This window comes from Oryzias latipes, chromosome 7 (assembly GCF_002234675.1).
Source record: "Oryzias latipes chromosome 7, ASM223467v1".
Classification (NCBI taxonomy): domain Eukaryota; kingdom Metazoa; phylum Chordata; class Actinopteri; order Beloniformes; family Adrianichthyidae; genus Oryzias; species Oryzias latipes.
In genome coordinates this window covers 9,242,120-9,259,349 of record NC_019865.2, presented here as the reverse complement: position 1 = coordinate 9,259,349, position 17,230 = coordinate 9,242,120, and the positions used below count along the sequence as shown (strand labels likewise).

General features: G+C 35.3%; 1 protein-coding gene across 2 annotated transcripts in view; it reads left to right on the top strand.

The window, feature by feature from the left end:
* Positions 1-17,230, top strand: part of LOC101159916 (contactin-4) — an 87,735-nt gene that overhangs the window by 22,282 nt on the left and 48,223 nt on the right. For both annotated transcript variants that reach the window (XM_011476941.3, XM_011476939.3), the window contains exons 5-7: positions 6,891-6,986; positions 15,690-15,893; positions 16,579-16,681. In XM_011476941.3, the coding sequence (XP_011475243.1) occupies positions 6,891-6,986; positions 15,690-15,893; positions 16,579-16,681 (403 nt within the window). The remainder of the gene's footprint in view (positions 1-6,890; positions 6,987-15,689; positions 15,894-16,578; positions 16,682-17,230) is intronic.

Genomic DNA, 17,230 nt, shown 5'->3' with positions numbered 1-17,230 from the left:
TTTAAGACCTGACCTGAGCTGTGTGTCATTGTGATTGGTCTCATTCATCGTCTGGGCTTGACTGGAGGCCCGCTGCTTCTGTCAAGTGATGAAAACAGGCATCAGGGCTGACGTGCGATACATCTTATTCATTGCTCTTGGTTTAACTTAATTAAGTGTACTGTGTGATTGAGTGGGTCTCAGGATGAGAGAATAATTCATGGAGGAGGCAGTCTGTTATGAGAGACTGGGTCTTGTCATTTGTAACACATTCTGACTCTGAGAATCTCCATCGCATTTTTCAACTCATAAAAGAGGCGTGTAGCTCAAGACAAAAGGGCAAGGTAAATTACATTGATGAACAGGACAGACATTTTTAAAACATTTTATTTTGATTGAAAGGATGCAAGAAACAAAATCAGCAAACCAAATTGAATTAGTGCAAAACGTGTGCTAGGAGTTATGCTACATACACACTCGGCATGTAATGTGCATTCAAGATAAGGCCAAATGTGCATTCTTGAAGAGCAGACAGTGTTAACATTGGAATGTTGCTACTCGGTACTTGCACGTGTACTCACAGTTGGAAGAGGCTTGGTGGAAAATGTTGAAGCGGAGAAAATCTCTCAAATCTTACTCCACTTTCACAGCTGTATTCTGATAAATAAAACACTTAGTGTCTTAATTCCAGCCGGGTGTACAAAATGGACCCAAAAACATGAGTAGCAACAAGAGTTTTTAATGCACACGTGTGTTTACATCAACTTTTCATTGGAGGTGGTGGCTTGAACACGCTTTTCCGAGCCCCGTGTGAACGAAGCATTAGACCAGCTAACTAAACTGCAATGTTTTATGGTTATATAACCACATAAAAACACAGGAAAGCCTCATAATAAAAGGAAATAATTTGATGTTTTCTCCTTTTCTGGGTAGTGTTAAAGAATAATCTTCACAGACATTACAAGTTTCTCAAATGAAATGTTCAGTGGTCCACGATAGTTTGTGAGGTGTGGTCACCGCTTTCCTCACTAAGCTTTTTTTGATCCTCAAGAAAACGTTTTAAATTCATATATATTTAACAAAAAACGATGCAGATGATGGTTAATTACTCTGTTTTAATTTGCAGCTCACACATTGTGGGAGAGATTTAAAAAAAGAGGACTGTGTCTAGATGTTCAATCGTCTAAAAAAATGGATGACATAACAGTTTGTGGTGCCATCTGTTCTGGGTTTCCACCTCTAAGTACAAATGTTCTTTATCCTGTTGATAATACTGTTAAAAAGGTTCCACCGGATTGCAAGTAGAGCTTGATGGAATAATCTGGTTGTTTACTTGCACAGAACCAGATTGACTTTCATAATCCATCTTTTTTTTTTTTGGTACAAAGGGGGTTTTGCAGCAATGTGCAACAGCTTGACATGAGCTAAAAGTCAATACCTCTGGATAAAGAACCTGCTTTGCAGATCTACTTGTGTTTGTTGTCATTACATTTTTAGAAAGTTGGTTTTATTTAGGGCCAACCATGAATTTTATTGTGTTATTTTCATAAACCTTTTTTATTCATGTTTCAGTTTTTCCTTCTTTATTTTCTTCAAGAATTTCCATTTTTCTAAGTTTGACTTAATCACTGAAAACTTTAATAGTACTTGGGTGTGGTGGTGCCATTTTTTTTTTTTTTACCTTTGATGGAGAGAAGTAGGAAGTTTCAACAGTACTTAATAAAAATCTCAATATCTGTTTGAGTTTATCATATGGCCTTACAATATCCACTAATAAAAATCAGATCAAATTTGAAATAAATATTTAAAATATAATAACTCATTGAAGATAAATTGGCCAAAAATGTCTGTAATTTCAGAGAATTTTAACATTTCATTACCCCTTTTTTTTTAAAAATGCTTCAGATTTATGTAATGGCCCAACTTGTTCATGACATGACCTTCTAACAGTAGTGTCATTATTGATCCCTACAAATTGCTTTTCATTTGTTACAGTGAGTAACTTTGAAGAGGCCAACTCAAAAAGGTAACGCAACGTCACGGATCTTAAATCATTTAAAAACCGGAGTCATCTGCCGTGGTGAATCACCTGTTGGTACAAAGCTGGGAAAGCTTCGAAAAGATGCAGCAGGCAGTGCCAACAGCTCAGCTCGTCAGGCATTGGTGCCTTCTTGTCTCTAGCTTTTTTGTTTTTAATTTGCTAAGCACCAAATGAATATTGATCAGAACATCTTCACTATTTTGTGAGTTGAATAACTGATAATCTTGCATGTGTGGAGTCATAAGAAAAAGGAAAATCTAAAGGCTGTGCCTGATGATGATAAGGACACTGTAACCCAATTTGTTACGTTAGATCATATTAGTTTAGTTAAACCGAACAATGCAATTTAATGCGGCACTCAATAAAACAAAAAAATCTTTTTTTTTCCATCTGTTGTGCTTTTGTCTTAATTTTAACAAAAGATGTAAAGTATTTTAATAGAACAGCACCGATAAAAACAGTTAATAGAAATTTGTAAGATAAAGACTAAAGTTCCTGAAACAACACAAGCAAAACAAACTAATTGATGTGACAGAGACAAAAACAGACAAATGTTGTCTAACATTTGAAATAAAATGTTTGTTTTTCAGAACGGATGCAGTGTCAGACATGAAGTTATTTTGTAACAGAAAATATCTTACGTCATGCACAAAGCATTAGAACCATTAGAGAATATTTCTTAATATTTGCCAAAATTGTGTCTCCAGAATGAACTTTTCTGGGAGGTTACTGGTGCCGAGGCTTTTTTTCTGTCTCATCCACTTTGTGTGGATCTCATATTCCTTCATGGATGTCTTGACAAGAATCTAAATGTCAATTGTTAAAACACTCTGAGACCTTACTAATCTATCTTTTAGGTAATAATTTAACAATTTAAATGCTTGATTATATCTTCAGGACTTAAATAAAAACTATAAGAATGTGAGGTCACAGAATCAATCAACGGTTCCACAGAACAGTTTGTTTTCACTTGAATGAAGAAAGAAAATGTAATTTAATATTTTTTTTTAATTTAATGATCCCTTCAAACTGTTAGAAGTCAATGGTTAATCCAAATCTGACACCATTGGAATTCAAAAATCCTATTAAAAATGTTTTTTAGAAATAGTATATTAACCTCCAAGGGAAATTAGAAAAAAGAAAAAACTTGAAGTGCCCTCATGGATGGTAAAAAGATTTGTTACCAGGAAAAAATAAATTTAAAAAAATGTTTGAACAGAAGGAGTGATATTTACCAAGGGGCCAACTTAGTTTTTACAGGCTTTGAATTTTTCTTTAAATAATCATTGACTATTTTTTATACATAATTGTTAGCTCTACAATTATGTATATTAGTCTTCTTTATGTTTAAAGCAATAAAACATAATTGTTTTAATCTTTTTTGTGTTCATCTAATAGCAGAAACAGAGCTTGTATTAGTCAATTTTATGAACTTTAAAAAACAAAAGCAGATACATTTTTATTTGAAATCTTAAATGGGTAACAACAATTTGACACAAACATTCATACATATCCTTAATGTTAGTGTTTACTTCAAACTTATGAATATGTTTAAATATGTAGCAGTTTGTTTGAACAAACTGCCTATAAATGAGTAAATAAAACTTGGTTTATCTATTTGTTTGTAGAATTAAGCTTTACTTATGGTTGTTAATTTGTGGTTTTTCTTTTTAAGTGTAATGTACGAAAATGTGGTTAATTTAAAAACAAAAACAAATTAATATGTATAAAAGGGAAAAATCTACATTTAATTTGTCATCAAATTCATTAAATTTCTATCAAAATAAGAATTCAAGGGAAAGTAATATGAACAACGTTCTCAAAATAAGATGTTCTCTTTTGTATATCATTCACTGGTTTGTGATAAATTCATTTAAAACACCTTAAACTCAGAATCAGCTAGAACACACAGCCAGAGGACAATGTGCTAGCAGAACATACAAAATGTTATATGACAGCATATGTTTTAAGTTTACTTTTATCTCTATGTTTTTTTAAACATTGGTTCATTAACATGTAAAAGCAAAAGCCTCGGGGCATTAAGACTTTGATTTATGAAAAAACCTGACCTGTTGTGTTTTGGACAGATTCAAGCATTTCATTTTTTAGAAAAAAACACTTGTTTGAAGGTTGATAACTGTGTTTGCTTAATTCAAATTTACATGAACTTTGCAGCTTTCATACATATAAATCCATCCAGTTTTTTTTGTTTGACACGAAGGTGGACACTGGCCCGTAAAGTTTTTTTAAATTCAATTTACCTAAAATAAAGTCAGAAAGGCCATTTCATTTTCCTAAATTCTAGGCAGATCTGATTTTTATTTTTATTTAAGTTTTAATGGAATAAAATCTGGGACAAAAGGAAAATACATGCCTTAAGGTTGCAAGTTGGCTGTTTCTTACCAACTAATTCACTTAAGTCAGAAGTGTGAAGTAAAAAAAAAAGAAAAAAAAAAGTGGAAAACACCAGATGACCAAGAGTCCATTTAACTTTCTACATTCTTTAGAACTAACAGAGCCATCACCAGAAGAAGGGATGGACGTATGTCAAGGCTCTGCTATGGCATCTTTCTTTTATCACTGCATTCGGCTTTAGACAGACTATTACTATTGTTAGTTAAAAAGAAAGAGTTGCTGTGGTATATCATTAAATATACACAACAGTATTCATTCAGAACTTTAAAATTGCACAAACCCATAACAATATATTTTTTGTCTCCAAATGAAGAAAAAAAAAATTCTCTTCGATTTGCCATGTAATTGTGTTTTTTCATGCACACTGTGTGCAAGAGCTTTAAGCTACGTTCATGCAACGCTACATCTATGTTATCGCATGTAAATGCGCGTTTCGTCAAATTTCTTCGACCATTTTCAGGCTTTACGTACAAAACACACAGCCATTGAATGCGCATTGCCGGTTAAACCGGGTCAAACTTTGACCCATTAGGGACTTGGTAGTGATGTACGGATGGTGTCCCTTTTCATTTACAGAAGTGTCTACCATTTGAAAAGCGATCATGGTGGAGATATTTATAATTGTGGTTCGTGCCCAGCCACAATATTATCACACAACGTTTTTCTGAATAGACCTGTGAAAGAAAAAGCAGTGAAATGTGCACCACTTTGGCATTTTGCACCAAGCCTATTCTAACTGCACATGACAGACACACCCTAGTAGGTATCGGAAAGAGAAGAAGAAGCCTCCTGTTCAGTGTGAACACCATGGGCTAAACGTGGGTTCTTGAACACGCGTCAAATTCCCGGTGTGGGCATTTGCTTATCTATAGCGAGACCACCTGACTCTCTTAAATCCATTGTGTGCTGAAAAACTCCCATCTTTCCACAAGTGTGAATTTCAGAAATAAATAGGTGGGAAATATGATAAACTGATAAAAAATATTTACTTGACTGTTTGAAATACAAAACATTCTGTCAGCTCTAGAAATGGCTGGGAATGGTTGAATATAAAATAGATCTTGCAGAAAATGCTGTCATTTTGGTTTCAGATGTGTTTCATTCAGTCACAATAAAGAAGTCCTTCAAGCCTTAAATTTGCAAAAACCCCAGGATGAAAACATATTAACTATATATAATTGCTTTTGCTAATAATTTGCTGTTTGCCTTTAAAATAGCCACACAGTCAATATATCTTTAAGAAACTAATGTAAAAATGAATAAGTGACAAGTTAATTGGGGAAGAATTACAGAAGCTTTCCTTCTGTCATTTGCCACAGACTGAAAGAAAAAGGCTAATTTTAAAAATTTGAAGATTTTTCTCAAACTATTAACGATTTCCTCTTCTAATAATAGAATGATGCCCTGTATTCATTGGACTAAGGCTCATCCTGCAGTACTTTCAAACAGGAAGTGTTTACTTTTGTGTTATCCTCCCTGCTTTTGAAGTTAGGTTTTGTCATTGTCAGCCGCCTATTTAGGAAAGAGACGACAAAAAGGATCAAGGATTGCTGTCTCTTATTTGCTGTCTCTCCGCAGGATGTTAACAAGCAATCAGTTTCCATACAAACGATAGCTCCGTCTTTGTCATGAAAGTGTTGCAAGTCTTTGTGCATTGAATGGCATACAAAAACTGGTAACAAAACACTTCCAATGAGATTCAGTCATGTGTGACTTATGCATGAGTAATTGCGTTCTGCTCCTAGCAGCTCTTCAAATGTTAAGATTTTGAATTTATGCAAACATATCAATCATCTTTTGATCTATTTTTAAAACATTCCCAGTGGTCTTTGATTATGATAAATTATGCAGATTTTAGCCAAAAAAAAAACCTGCATTGTTTTTAGACATAGTTTCTGCAGAGCAGCAGTAGTTTGCAAGAAATTCAGCTGAGTTGTGGGGGGAACCAATGAACCCTGGCCACCCCTCCCCTCACCATTACTGAGAGTGAATGTATGTGTTTTTTTATTTTTACAGGTTTCATGTTGGTAGAGTTGTTTAAGTTTAAAACAAAAAAACAAAAAAAAGAAATAAATTAATTGCTCTCGGTTTACACAGTCTCTCATTAGCTTAAAGCTCCGCCTACCTAACATTACCGGTGGAACAAAATGGCGAGCAATATTGAAGCTATTCCAGCCGTACAGTTTGAGCCAGATAAGGAAAACATACATGGAACCTTTTCCTCTGCAAGTGGATGCTTCGGAAAGGAGACGTCCTCATAAATATGCTCTTTTTCAAACAGCATTTTTCTTTAAATACAAAAATTCTACAAATGCTACAAATACTTGTTAAAAACAAAATTTGCATCAGAGTGGGCCTTTCAAATCCATTTGACGTGTACACACGTCGTGTGCTTTTAGCTCTTTTTAGAATTCAACATTTTTTTTCTCTTTGGGTTTTTTGTGTCTGTTTACAGACTTGGAGAATTTCAAGACCCAGAGAAGAAGTCCGGTGCGGGTCCGTGAAGGTCAAGGAGTGGTTTTGCTGTGTGGCCCGCCCCCTCACTCTGGAGGTAAGATTCATTTTGAATCAGGAGGTAATGGCTTTACAGACTTTTTAATGCACAGTTTGACTGAATAGATACTTTTACTCAGCATTAACCTGATAGCGCTACTTTTGTTTTTATTCTTCTTCAAGGTCTTGGCTGTTTATCTGTGTTGTTAAAGCAGCAGAGCCAGTGTACTTTGGTACACTCTAGCTTGTTAAGCGGATTTTCAGAGAAACCAAGTTGAAAAAAAAAAAAAAGTTGGCATGCAGACTGGTGAGGATGTCATTGCATGGAGCTTTTCCAGGCTGAGTAACAGAGCTTCTTTCTGAAGTCGCATTGTTCCAAAAAAATCCCACAGTATTCATGACGTTCTCAGTGGGAGTTAGCATCCAGTCCTATTAACACCTACACAGGGGTTTTGGTGTTGGCCAACTGCCAGCGAGACTAGGCATAGTTTTCCTGTGAGTATGTATTATAGGAATGTACACAGTAGGGAGCAAGTTGAGGATTCACTCATTTTGACCATTAAAGGTATTCTGTCTTTTTTAGAAAATTTGTTTTCTGTTATTTTTATCATGGTTTGCCAAGGTCTAAATTTCATCAAATATATTCTATTATAATTTGTGGTCTGGTGAACTTAACAGGCAACATTTCACTAAAGTGATCGCTCTTGTTTTTAAAAAATATTAAAAGGAATTTTTTTTTGATAATGACAAACAAAAATCTGCCAAAGATACTGTAAATCTGCTAATGAGTAGGAACTTCAAAAGTTTTTTTTCACTTTGGTGACATGCCACATGTTTAAATAACTGTTTTATAGAAGTGCAATGATTTAGTTTAATTTGAAATTAGACAAATGCATTTTAAATGGTTTAGATTTTACCAGTGTAAATAAAGAAACAAATATTTGTGTTTATGGAAACTGAAGCAAAAGGTAGAGAATTAAAGCCTAAACACCAAATATACTTGAAAAGAAAAACTACTCTGTTTTTGGTGAAGTTAAGGTGCTTTTGAATTCCAGTTAGTGGCTTTAAACATTATTGTTAAGAACCACAAACTATAAAAAATCTATAAAATAACAAACTCAGACTTGAAGCTGTAACATGGCACTTGAACAGGTACAAATTTGACCGTTTCAAGCGTTAAAGACTTCTGCATTAGCAAGATATACATTTTCAGCCTTCATTTTTGCAACAGTGTTTCTTTTTTTCATTTCCCCCCAGAAATGTATTTGCATCTTCCTTTTGGTTCAAAACACAGCATCTGCAGCCCTTACCAAGACCAAGAAAGTAGATCACATTGGTGCTTCTTAGGGTCTTAGATCTCCACAGTGAATGCCTTTCTTCAAAAAATACCAATTTTAGTTTAGAAAGCAGCAAATGGCTGTAGGCCATGTTGAGCTATGAAGCATCCAGACCTCTCAGATTATTTCTAACAGGCCCACTCTCTGTTCTTGTGGTCTGAAAGATAGAAGGGGATGTAGTGTTTGGTTTCTGTACTCTAAATATTTTGAACAAGCTCCCCTCAGCCAAGACCCAAACTATTTTTAAATGAAAACTGAAAATGTTTCTCCTAATTTACATTTTTAAGTGTTCCAATTTCTGTCTCTTTCCTTTTCTTTTCATTTGTAATCATTTGCAATTACGATAAGAGTTGAGACAAAGTAAGAGCTTGCAACAACACATGCACAACGATTGAAAAATTACAAAGGAAACATCATGAGATGTATTTTTAAAGTAAAGCCAAATACCTACAAAGGTAAGAGCCATGCTCTGGATTTTTCTAACCCATTTCTAATCGTAGGATTTATAAAAAGTAATAGTTTGTGGATGTGTATGAATTTGGTGCAAACAGTCATATTTAGCATCAATGAAAACATGTTAGAAAATCTGGAAATTTAACATAACCATCCTCAACAACTTGAATGAACATCTGTAATTTTAGAAGACCAATATATCTGAAATAATGGGGTTAGATGGAGGCGGATGATTTGCTGCAGGGACCCTTAAAGGGAACAGCCAGAAGGCAAAAAAGAAGAAATATATGAAATAAAGAGAACGAAAGAAAAGACATATTATGCATGAAATTGAGTTCATATGACTATATTTCATAAAGGAAGGCATTATGGACATTGCTGATTTTTCTATATTTCTTTAGAATTAAACAGTTTGACTAAGAACAAAAATGACATTCACTCAGTAGTCTCATTGTATGTTATATTTTTTCCCTTTTTCAGTCAAAGTTTTAGTGGGTGTATTGTGTCTAATTAAGCCACAGCACATTAGGCATAATGGATGAAGGCCAAGTGATATATAAAGAAATAGAAAAATGAAACAGAAAGATCAAAGTGAAACAAAATATCTAAAAAAGAAAAAGGACTAATAAATTCCTGAAAACTTAAAACTGAGACAGTCATGTTTTGTTGAATTTGTCCACAACATTGCACATCAGAAACACAGGAATCTCTTAAACGCATTTACATTAAGCATGACGGGAAATAATTCATGTTTAGCTCAATGCGTTCTTTGACATGGATCTGGCTCATCTCTTTCTTAAAAAGGCCTCCACAAACTCATGCATGATTAAGAAGGTCATTATTTCTCTTCAAAAAAACCTTAAAAGCCACAGGACAGTTGCAGGGACTAAAAGGTGTTACCAGGGTGATCTGAATCTGCAGGACACTCAGCTTTTTTACATTTAGGAGGAATAGTTTTTACTGCTCAACACATTAGAATTAGATGTTGGCATCTGTCATATTTTGCTGTGAGTTTGCCTGAATAGCAGTGGTGGTTTTCAGGATCTAATGCATCTGACCTCCTTCCACTAATGGAAATGGGCCTTTCAGATTTACTCAAGGCTAAAATCACTTGTTTCCTCTATCCAGTGCATCTACACCAAAACAGAAACTGCTTGCTGGCTAGTAACAGCACATATAGCCTGCAGGGATTTTTTCCTGTGTGTCCTATGCAATTTCATAGTGTATTTGTCTGATATGAATACAGATTGGAAGCCTTGCTTAATGGCTATCACTATCCAGGGAACAGAGTGTACACTTTGACACAAACCTTGCAAATACTTTAGCAGGAATCCACTCTTGGCTTGGCGTGTCCTTGGTCTGTCATGTTCCATTTCTCTTGCCTCTTTTCAGATCATTAATGGGAAACTGATGCTGCCTGTTCATTATATAAGAACTAAATGGAGCCACAATGAAGATCTGCCACTCACTGTCACTCATAAATGCATTACAATCTACAGAAGATTCGGAAGTCAAACACAACCTTTTTGATTTTCACTTTCTCGTGTGTCCCACTATTGGCACTACATATGAATACATATGAAGGTGAAATCATAAAAACATAGAAAAAAGAGATCTTAGCATTTAGAGAATATGAGTGCACCTTCACTTATAAAAAAAAAAAAACAACATAAAATGATGTGAGAGTTGTTCTGTCCAAAAACTGCAAAAATCAACTCCAAATATGGAATCTAAAACTGTTTGGCTAAAGCAGCACTGTCAAGGATACTGTATCACAAACCTTAAAACTGGAAGATTCTGAAACAAACACGCATGTTATGAACTTCTAAAAATGTGACTTTCACAAAGTCTGCATGTTTTATGAGCAAGAATTTTGTTTTACGTTGGAAAGGATGAAACACCATTGAAAGACCGGATTTCTTCCTTATTGTTCGAATGTCTCAAATTTATGGAGGACTTGACATGCATCGAAAGAGCCTTCATCATCATAAGGGAAGCCTGACCTAAGAACCTTTAACTTTTGGGAGAGAATTTACTGAACCTGATCATCATTTCTACAAATTCTAGTACAATAATATATTGTTCCCTATAAAACAGCTGGACGCATGCATGGAGAATCTTGACTGACAAGGTCAAAAGCCAATCAGGTCGCAGAACACATGCGAAAATAAACCTGAAAATAATCGATGAAACAGCGAGACAGAGAAAGGTGAACAATATAGCGAGGGAACCCTGTATAGTAATAATGGTCTAGCAAGTACTAGCTGTTGGAACATAGTGTACCACAATACAGTACACATTATAACAAGAAGTTCAGGGGCAACATATCAATAAGAGGTCAATCAGGTGGGAAAGTGTCTAGAAGTTTAAGCAGAAAGCTATTTTATGGAGGATCAAAATGTAAAACAATTGGAGGCAAACACCTACATTATTTAATAAACTCGAAAATACATTCTAGAGTCAAAACCTTTATTATCCAACATTGATGTTCTTTCCAAGCCAGTCTTGTTTCAGTAGGACCTGAGACTCGAATAGGTCATAAGACTGGTTTAAATTAAGGAGTACACTTTTAATAGAACATACTGGGTGACACTAAATTTTGCAGGAACTTGTACTTTAAAAGGGTTTGCTGGTGTATTTTGTTTGCAGAGACTTGACTCTCCATCTGATGTACATAATCAGTCTTTGTTTTAGTTATGTAAAACTGGTCTTCCACTCCAGCATAAAATGCCCTTACGGTAAAAAACAGAGCAAAAAAACAAAACAATCTTCACAAAAATAACCTTTGCATAATGCGCCTGTGGTGCCGAGCAACTACACGTGGATCAAACCCAGCAAGTCCTAATTTCAAATCTTGATGAAGATACACATTTATGCCAAATAATTATTCAAAACTAAAATATGTCAGAAGATAATTTTCATAATTTTATTTAACAAGGAGAGTTTGCAATCATAAAAACAATTTACCTGATTAGGCAATGGGACTGAGAATCACTGTGAAACTACTCAACTGCTTTTTGATTTAAAGTTCATAGCTTATTTCTGCATCAAACTAATTCCATTTCATAATGTTTACTGGTCAAATTTCCCTTTCAAATCCAAATTTGTTGAGTCATAAACCGTCTTTACATAATGTCTGTTTCAAATTGAACAAAGGTGCACATTTCTATAGTAAAAAGGATTTCCTACATTAAAAATGACCCTTTTCAAACAAAAATAAAGATATTGTTCCTGTTTAGTGTTTCTGTCATGTCATATAGTTGTTGTTTTTTGCCACAAGACAACACTTAATATAATTTCAGACGAATTAATCAAAAAAATCAATACCCGTGACGTGCGGTGAGTCAGCTCACAGTTGGTGAGGCTTTGACGTCATCAGTCAGATTTATAAACATTTGAATCCTACAGAGTAGCTTATTTGGCATTTGTTTGACCACAATTATTGTGTTGTTTAAAATGTCAACATTCATTCATTTCAACTTTTTTCTTCCACTTACAAACTGTTACATAGGAAAAAAAATCCAAACGGTTATTGATTTACTTTTTCTTATAAAAGACGTATGTGTGCCGCTCCTTCTGAAGAAAAACATGGATGACCTGTTAGACACATTTATTTTCTTTCTTCAGTTTAAAAGTCTCTCTGTCTCAATAGAGATTACTGCCAGGGATTTTAAAGACATCATCCTCCATTTAGAAAATGATGCTAAACAATAATAAAAAATAACTGGAAGGCTGCACTTTATTCGCTACCGCAAATATTATTCTCTAGCTGGGGTGTCACTTTCTCTGGGATCACCAGCACCCTCTGCCTCAAGGCAGGCGATCTGCATGCCTGACCTGGTGTATTTCTAAGCATTCTTAGCGGATAAACAGACAAACTGGGGCACAAACTGGCACCAATTTAATCAGACGGTTAGCCAGAAATAAGCAAATAAAGTAATAAAAATAACGTTTCTTTTATGATGATACAAAATCAAACAGTAAAGCACATGCGTCAATTCCAGTCAGTTTGTGCGGCGCAGTCTGAGCGCAGGGGAGGCAAGAGTGGCTGGTGCCTCACCTGCCACTTTTTCCGTTTATTTCTAGAGGAAACTTGGAAATTTACTCTTATTTTTTTTACCAAATTAATGTTGAAAATCAACACAGAAAAAAGTAATCATAGAATAGACATGTAAAAATCAATATTTTATTTTATTTTCAAGAACAAAAAAGTAGATTAATTTTAATCAATTGAAATAAATGTTAGGCTATATTTTGTAGTTCCCTGACTGCTAGCCACTGCTCAATACCATAAATAAAATGGTCAAACATCTTCACAAACTGAAACAGAAGCTATGCAGATGACCTGACAATGACACCTGAAACCACAAACTGAAATGCATTGATGGAACCAATTAAGATAGAAACAGCTGTGATAAATATAAACCTTAATCCAGGGGTTTTTATTCATGGGAGAAGCAAAAACAAAAATGTAGAAGCAAAGCCTGAGAGCAGACTACAACAAACACGTCTAAACACGCCTAAAGAAAACAACCTATAGGTAAATGTATTGATCCTCATGAATGTGAAGAATTATTAAAACCACAAAACTAAAGTGATGCTCCATCAAGCAGAAACAGGACAAAGTGCCAATTTACAACTCAACCAAAGCAGATAAAGCAGAACGAAACAACTGATCCATACTAATCCTCATGCACTCAAAGATCAGAAGGGAAAAATACGGAACAGATGTATATAACTCACATCTCAATTATTCCCTGTCCTCTGGTATAAAGTCATCGCTTATCCAACTTTTTTTTTTTTTTTTTTTTTTTTTAAACCAAGATTGCTTTTGGGACAGGGATGCTATATGGTCCAGAGCAATCTATCCTTATGTCAATATGTCTAAACACCATCATCTCTCCTTTTTATTATGTTGCCGGTGTTAGTGTGAAATCTAAATGACTCCACTTCATTTGGATGTAGTGGTGAAAGTGTTTTCCAGAAGCGTGTCATCACAGATGAAGGGTGGAAGAGTTTATATTAAACTGCCAACACAATATGAAATAAAACAAGTACATTTATTGACATCATATGGTCTTGTTAAAGCAGGATCTTTAGTTCAATGTTTGATGTTTCAAACCCATCTGTTAAACAACTGCCTTTATTTAGAAGTTACGAAAAATTTCAACACTTTTCAAGCAAATATTTAAACTCTTTTTGATAAACGTCACATTTGATAGATCCAATTTGTCATGTATTATATGTAGAAGTACAAGGTTAAAGAGTGTGTTCATTGAAATTTTTGACCATTCTTCCAAAAGTGCATTGGTGAGGTCAGGTCAGGACTCTGTGCAGGCCAGTCAAGTTCATCTACACTAGACTCTGTCATCCATGTCTTTATGGACCTTCCTTTGTTCACTGATGCACAGTCATGTTGGAAGGGGAAGGGGCCCACTCCAAACTTCCTACAAGGTTGGGAGCATGGAATTGTCCAAAATGTTTTGGTTTCTTGAAACATTCAAAGTTCCTTTCACTGGAACTAAGGGGCCAAGCCTAAGTCGTGAAAAACAAACCCACACCATCATTCCTCATCCACTAAATTTCACGCTCGGCACAATGCAGTCCGAGATGTACCGTTCTGCTGGGAATCTCCAAACGCTGTTTCGTCCATCAGATTGCCATCTGAAAAATCTTGACTTGTCTCCACTGCTCTGGAGTCCAGTGGCGGCTCGTTTTACACATCTGCATCCGACGCTTTGCTTTGCACCTAGTGATGTGTGGCTCTATTGCAGCTGCTCCGCCATGGAAACACATCCCATTAAGCTCTCTGCGTACTGTACTTGGATTAATCTGAAGGTCACATGACGTTTGGAGCTCTGTACCATTTGACTGGGCAGAAAGTTGGCAACCTCCTTGTATTATGCGCCTAGGCATCTGCTGACCCCTCTCTGTCAGTTTGTGTGGCCTACCACTTCATGCTGAGTTGCTGTTGTTCCCAAACTCTTCCATTTTGTTATGATAGAGCCGATAGTTGACTGGAATATTTAGGGAGAAAATTTCACTAATGGACTGTGTGCACAGGTGGCATCCTATGACAGTTCCACACTAGAATTCACTGAGCTCCTGAGAGCGTTCCATTCTTTCACAAGTGTTTGTAAAAACAGTCTGAAGGCATGAGTGCTTGATTTTATGCACCTGTCCTGTGGCCAGACCAAGTGATCAGGACACCTGATCCTGATCATTTGAAAGGTTGAGTGAATAGTGTATATGTAGATGTATCTCTTCTACTTTTAATTTTAACATGTTCCAATTATTATTTCCAATAATTAAGTCATAAATAATCATCCAAAGTTTAATATCTATTTAGATCTATCTATAGATATGCATTTCTTTTGTTTGTCTTTAGTATTTATTTAGTTTATATTGCTTGAAAGAAACTAATTCTAATTAACATTTTTGTTATTGGTATTTCATTCAAATATAACTTTGAAATATTTGTATAACTTAGAGAAAAGTTAGGTAAGATTTTTGTTCTCGAACATACAATTGCCCTTTTTGATGTTTTAAATTGTTCATTTCCATTTAAATGTGTTCTTTTTTTAGTAATGATCCTGCCATTTTGTTTAAAGACAACTTTCAAAGCATTAAATTCACAGATAAGGTGTTAATATTCCCCCTTTTAAATCCATTTGTGAATAAAGAAATAATTTATGTTCAGTGCATCAACATTTTAAACTCGTAACTATATTAAGGGCACTTATCCAAACATGATTAAGAATAATTGCTCTTCAATTGTAAATGATGTTTTTAATCAAAGAAGGCTGGCACTCTGTTTCATTCACTAATTGTTTTATCCCTTAGGGCATCTGCTCTCTCTGAATAGATGAGAGTACTGATGAACACATTATCTGTGCATGGGTATAGATGCTTCTTAAATACAGATTGTGCTGTTGTTAGACACACCCCTTTTTCTTGGGCTTTGTTCTCAGAACTCACCTTCAGATGGATCTTCAACGATGACCCCTCATCTATTGTCCAGGACACACGGCTGTTTGTGTCCCAGAAAACAGGCAACCTCTACATCGCAAAAGTGGAACCCTCAGATGTGGGCAACTATACATGTGTAGTCACCAACACAGTCACCAAAAGCAGTGTTCGAGGACCACCAACGCCTTTAGTTCTGCGTGCTGATGGTATGACTACATCCAATTTAAATCTACTCCAAACCTACAGTAGTTGTTAGTTTTGGAGCTGAAACTTTAGAAATGAAAACTATTAAATTGAGGGGACCTTAATTACCTGCTATTTGACTACAAAATTAGTTTATTTTGGCAGGCTACTGCAAGAAAATTTAGTCCTCATTTTCGGTCTTGTGCTTAGCACACAAAAGTAGCATTTCTTTAATTGTCTGCCTTTTGTGCAAAATGGCGAACATTAAATCAATTCTCCAATTGTGATTCTTCTTTGCCTTTTGCTGTTTCTTTTTTGGAGAGCATCTAATAATGTTCTCTGCATCCTTGCTCACACCGATCACACTCATGTTTTTTCTTCACTACATCTGTGAGCCTCTGAATGTGTTCGAACCATCTCAATCTGCTTTCCTACATTTATCTCCAAAACGTCTAACATGAGTTGTTACTCCGATGTTTTTAATTCTGATTCAATCCATCCACATCACAAAGAGAACCTCAACATCTTCAGCTCTGTTACCTTCAGCTCTGCCTCCTGTCTCTTTCTCATAGCCTAAACCAACAATATGGCTCTCACGCATTCCACACAATTTAGCTCAATTTTCTTTTTCGTAACCTTTGATATGTTTTAAGGGAATGAATATCTGTTAAATAATCTATATCCCTTCGTTCTTCTTTTTAATTCCAGGTGTGATGGGCGAATACGAGCCAAAGATTGAAGTGCAGTTTCCTGAGGTCATCCATGTTGCTAACAGCTCAACAGTTAAACTGGAGTGTTTTGCACTTGGAAAGTATGTCTTAGCATATTTTCCATATTAACCCCACTTATAGAATTTTTTTTTTACACATATTACCATATTTTCTGCACTAAGGGGTGCATAAGCGAGACAAAAGTCAGAGATAAGTCCAGCCAGTCAGTCAGTCAGACTTTATTACCTGCATTCAAAGTAACTCAAGCATTTTTTCGTGACAAGGTACCCTTTAGCCACGTTAGCGTAATTACAATATTTTTAATTCCCAACCTTGTTTGAAACATATAAAAAAAAACAGACTGATAAAACAACACTAACTTTCAACCTTGTTAATAAACCTGGTCTGAGACCGCTACACGTTAGCTGTGTAAGTGTATGTACAACAACACCAAGCTTGATTGCAAGTCGTAAAAAAAAAAAAAAAGGAACTCTACAGTCTGACACCACTACACATTACCCATTAGCAGCAAATTTGCAATAACACCCGACATTTAGACGGAGCACCATGTACGTATCAAAATCACTTCAACGTCAGTAAGCACAACCAGAATCAATCCTTATATTACACACTCCAGACTATAAAACAGG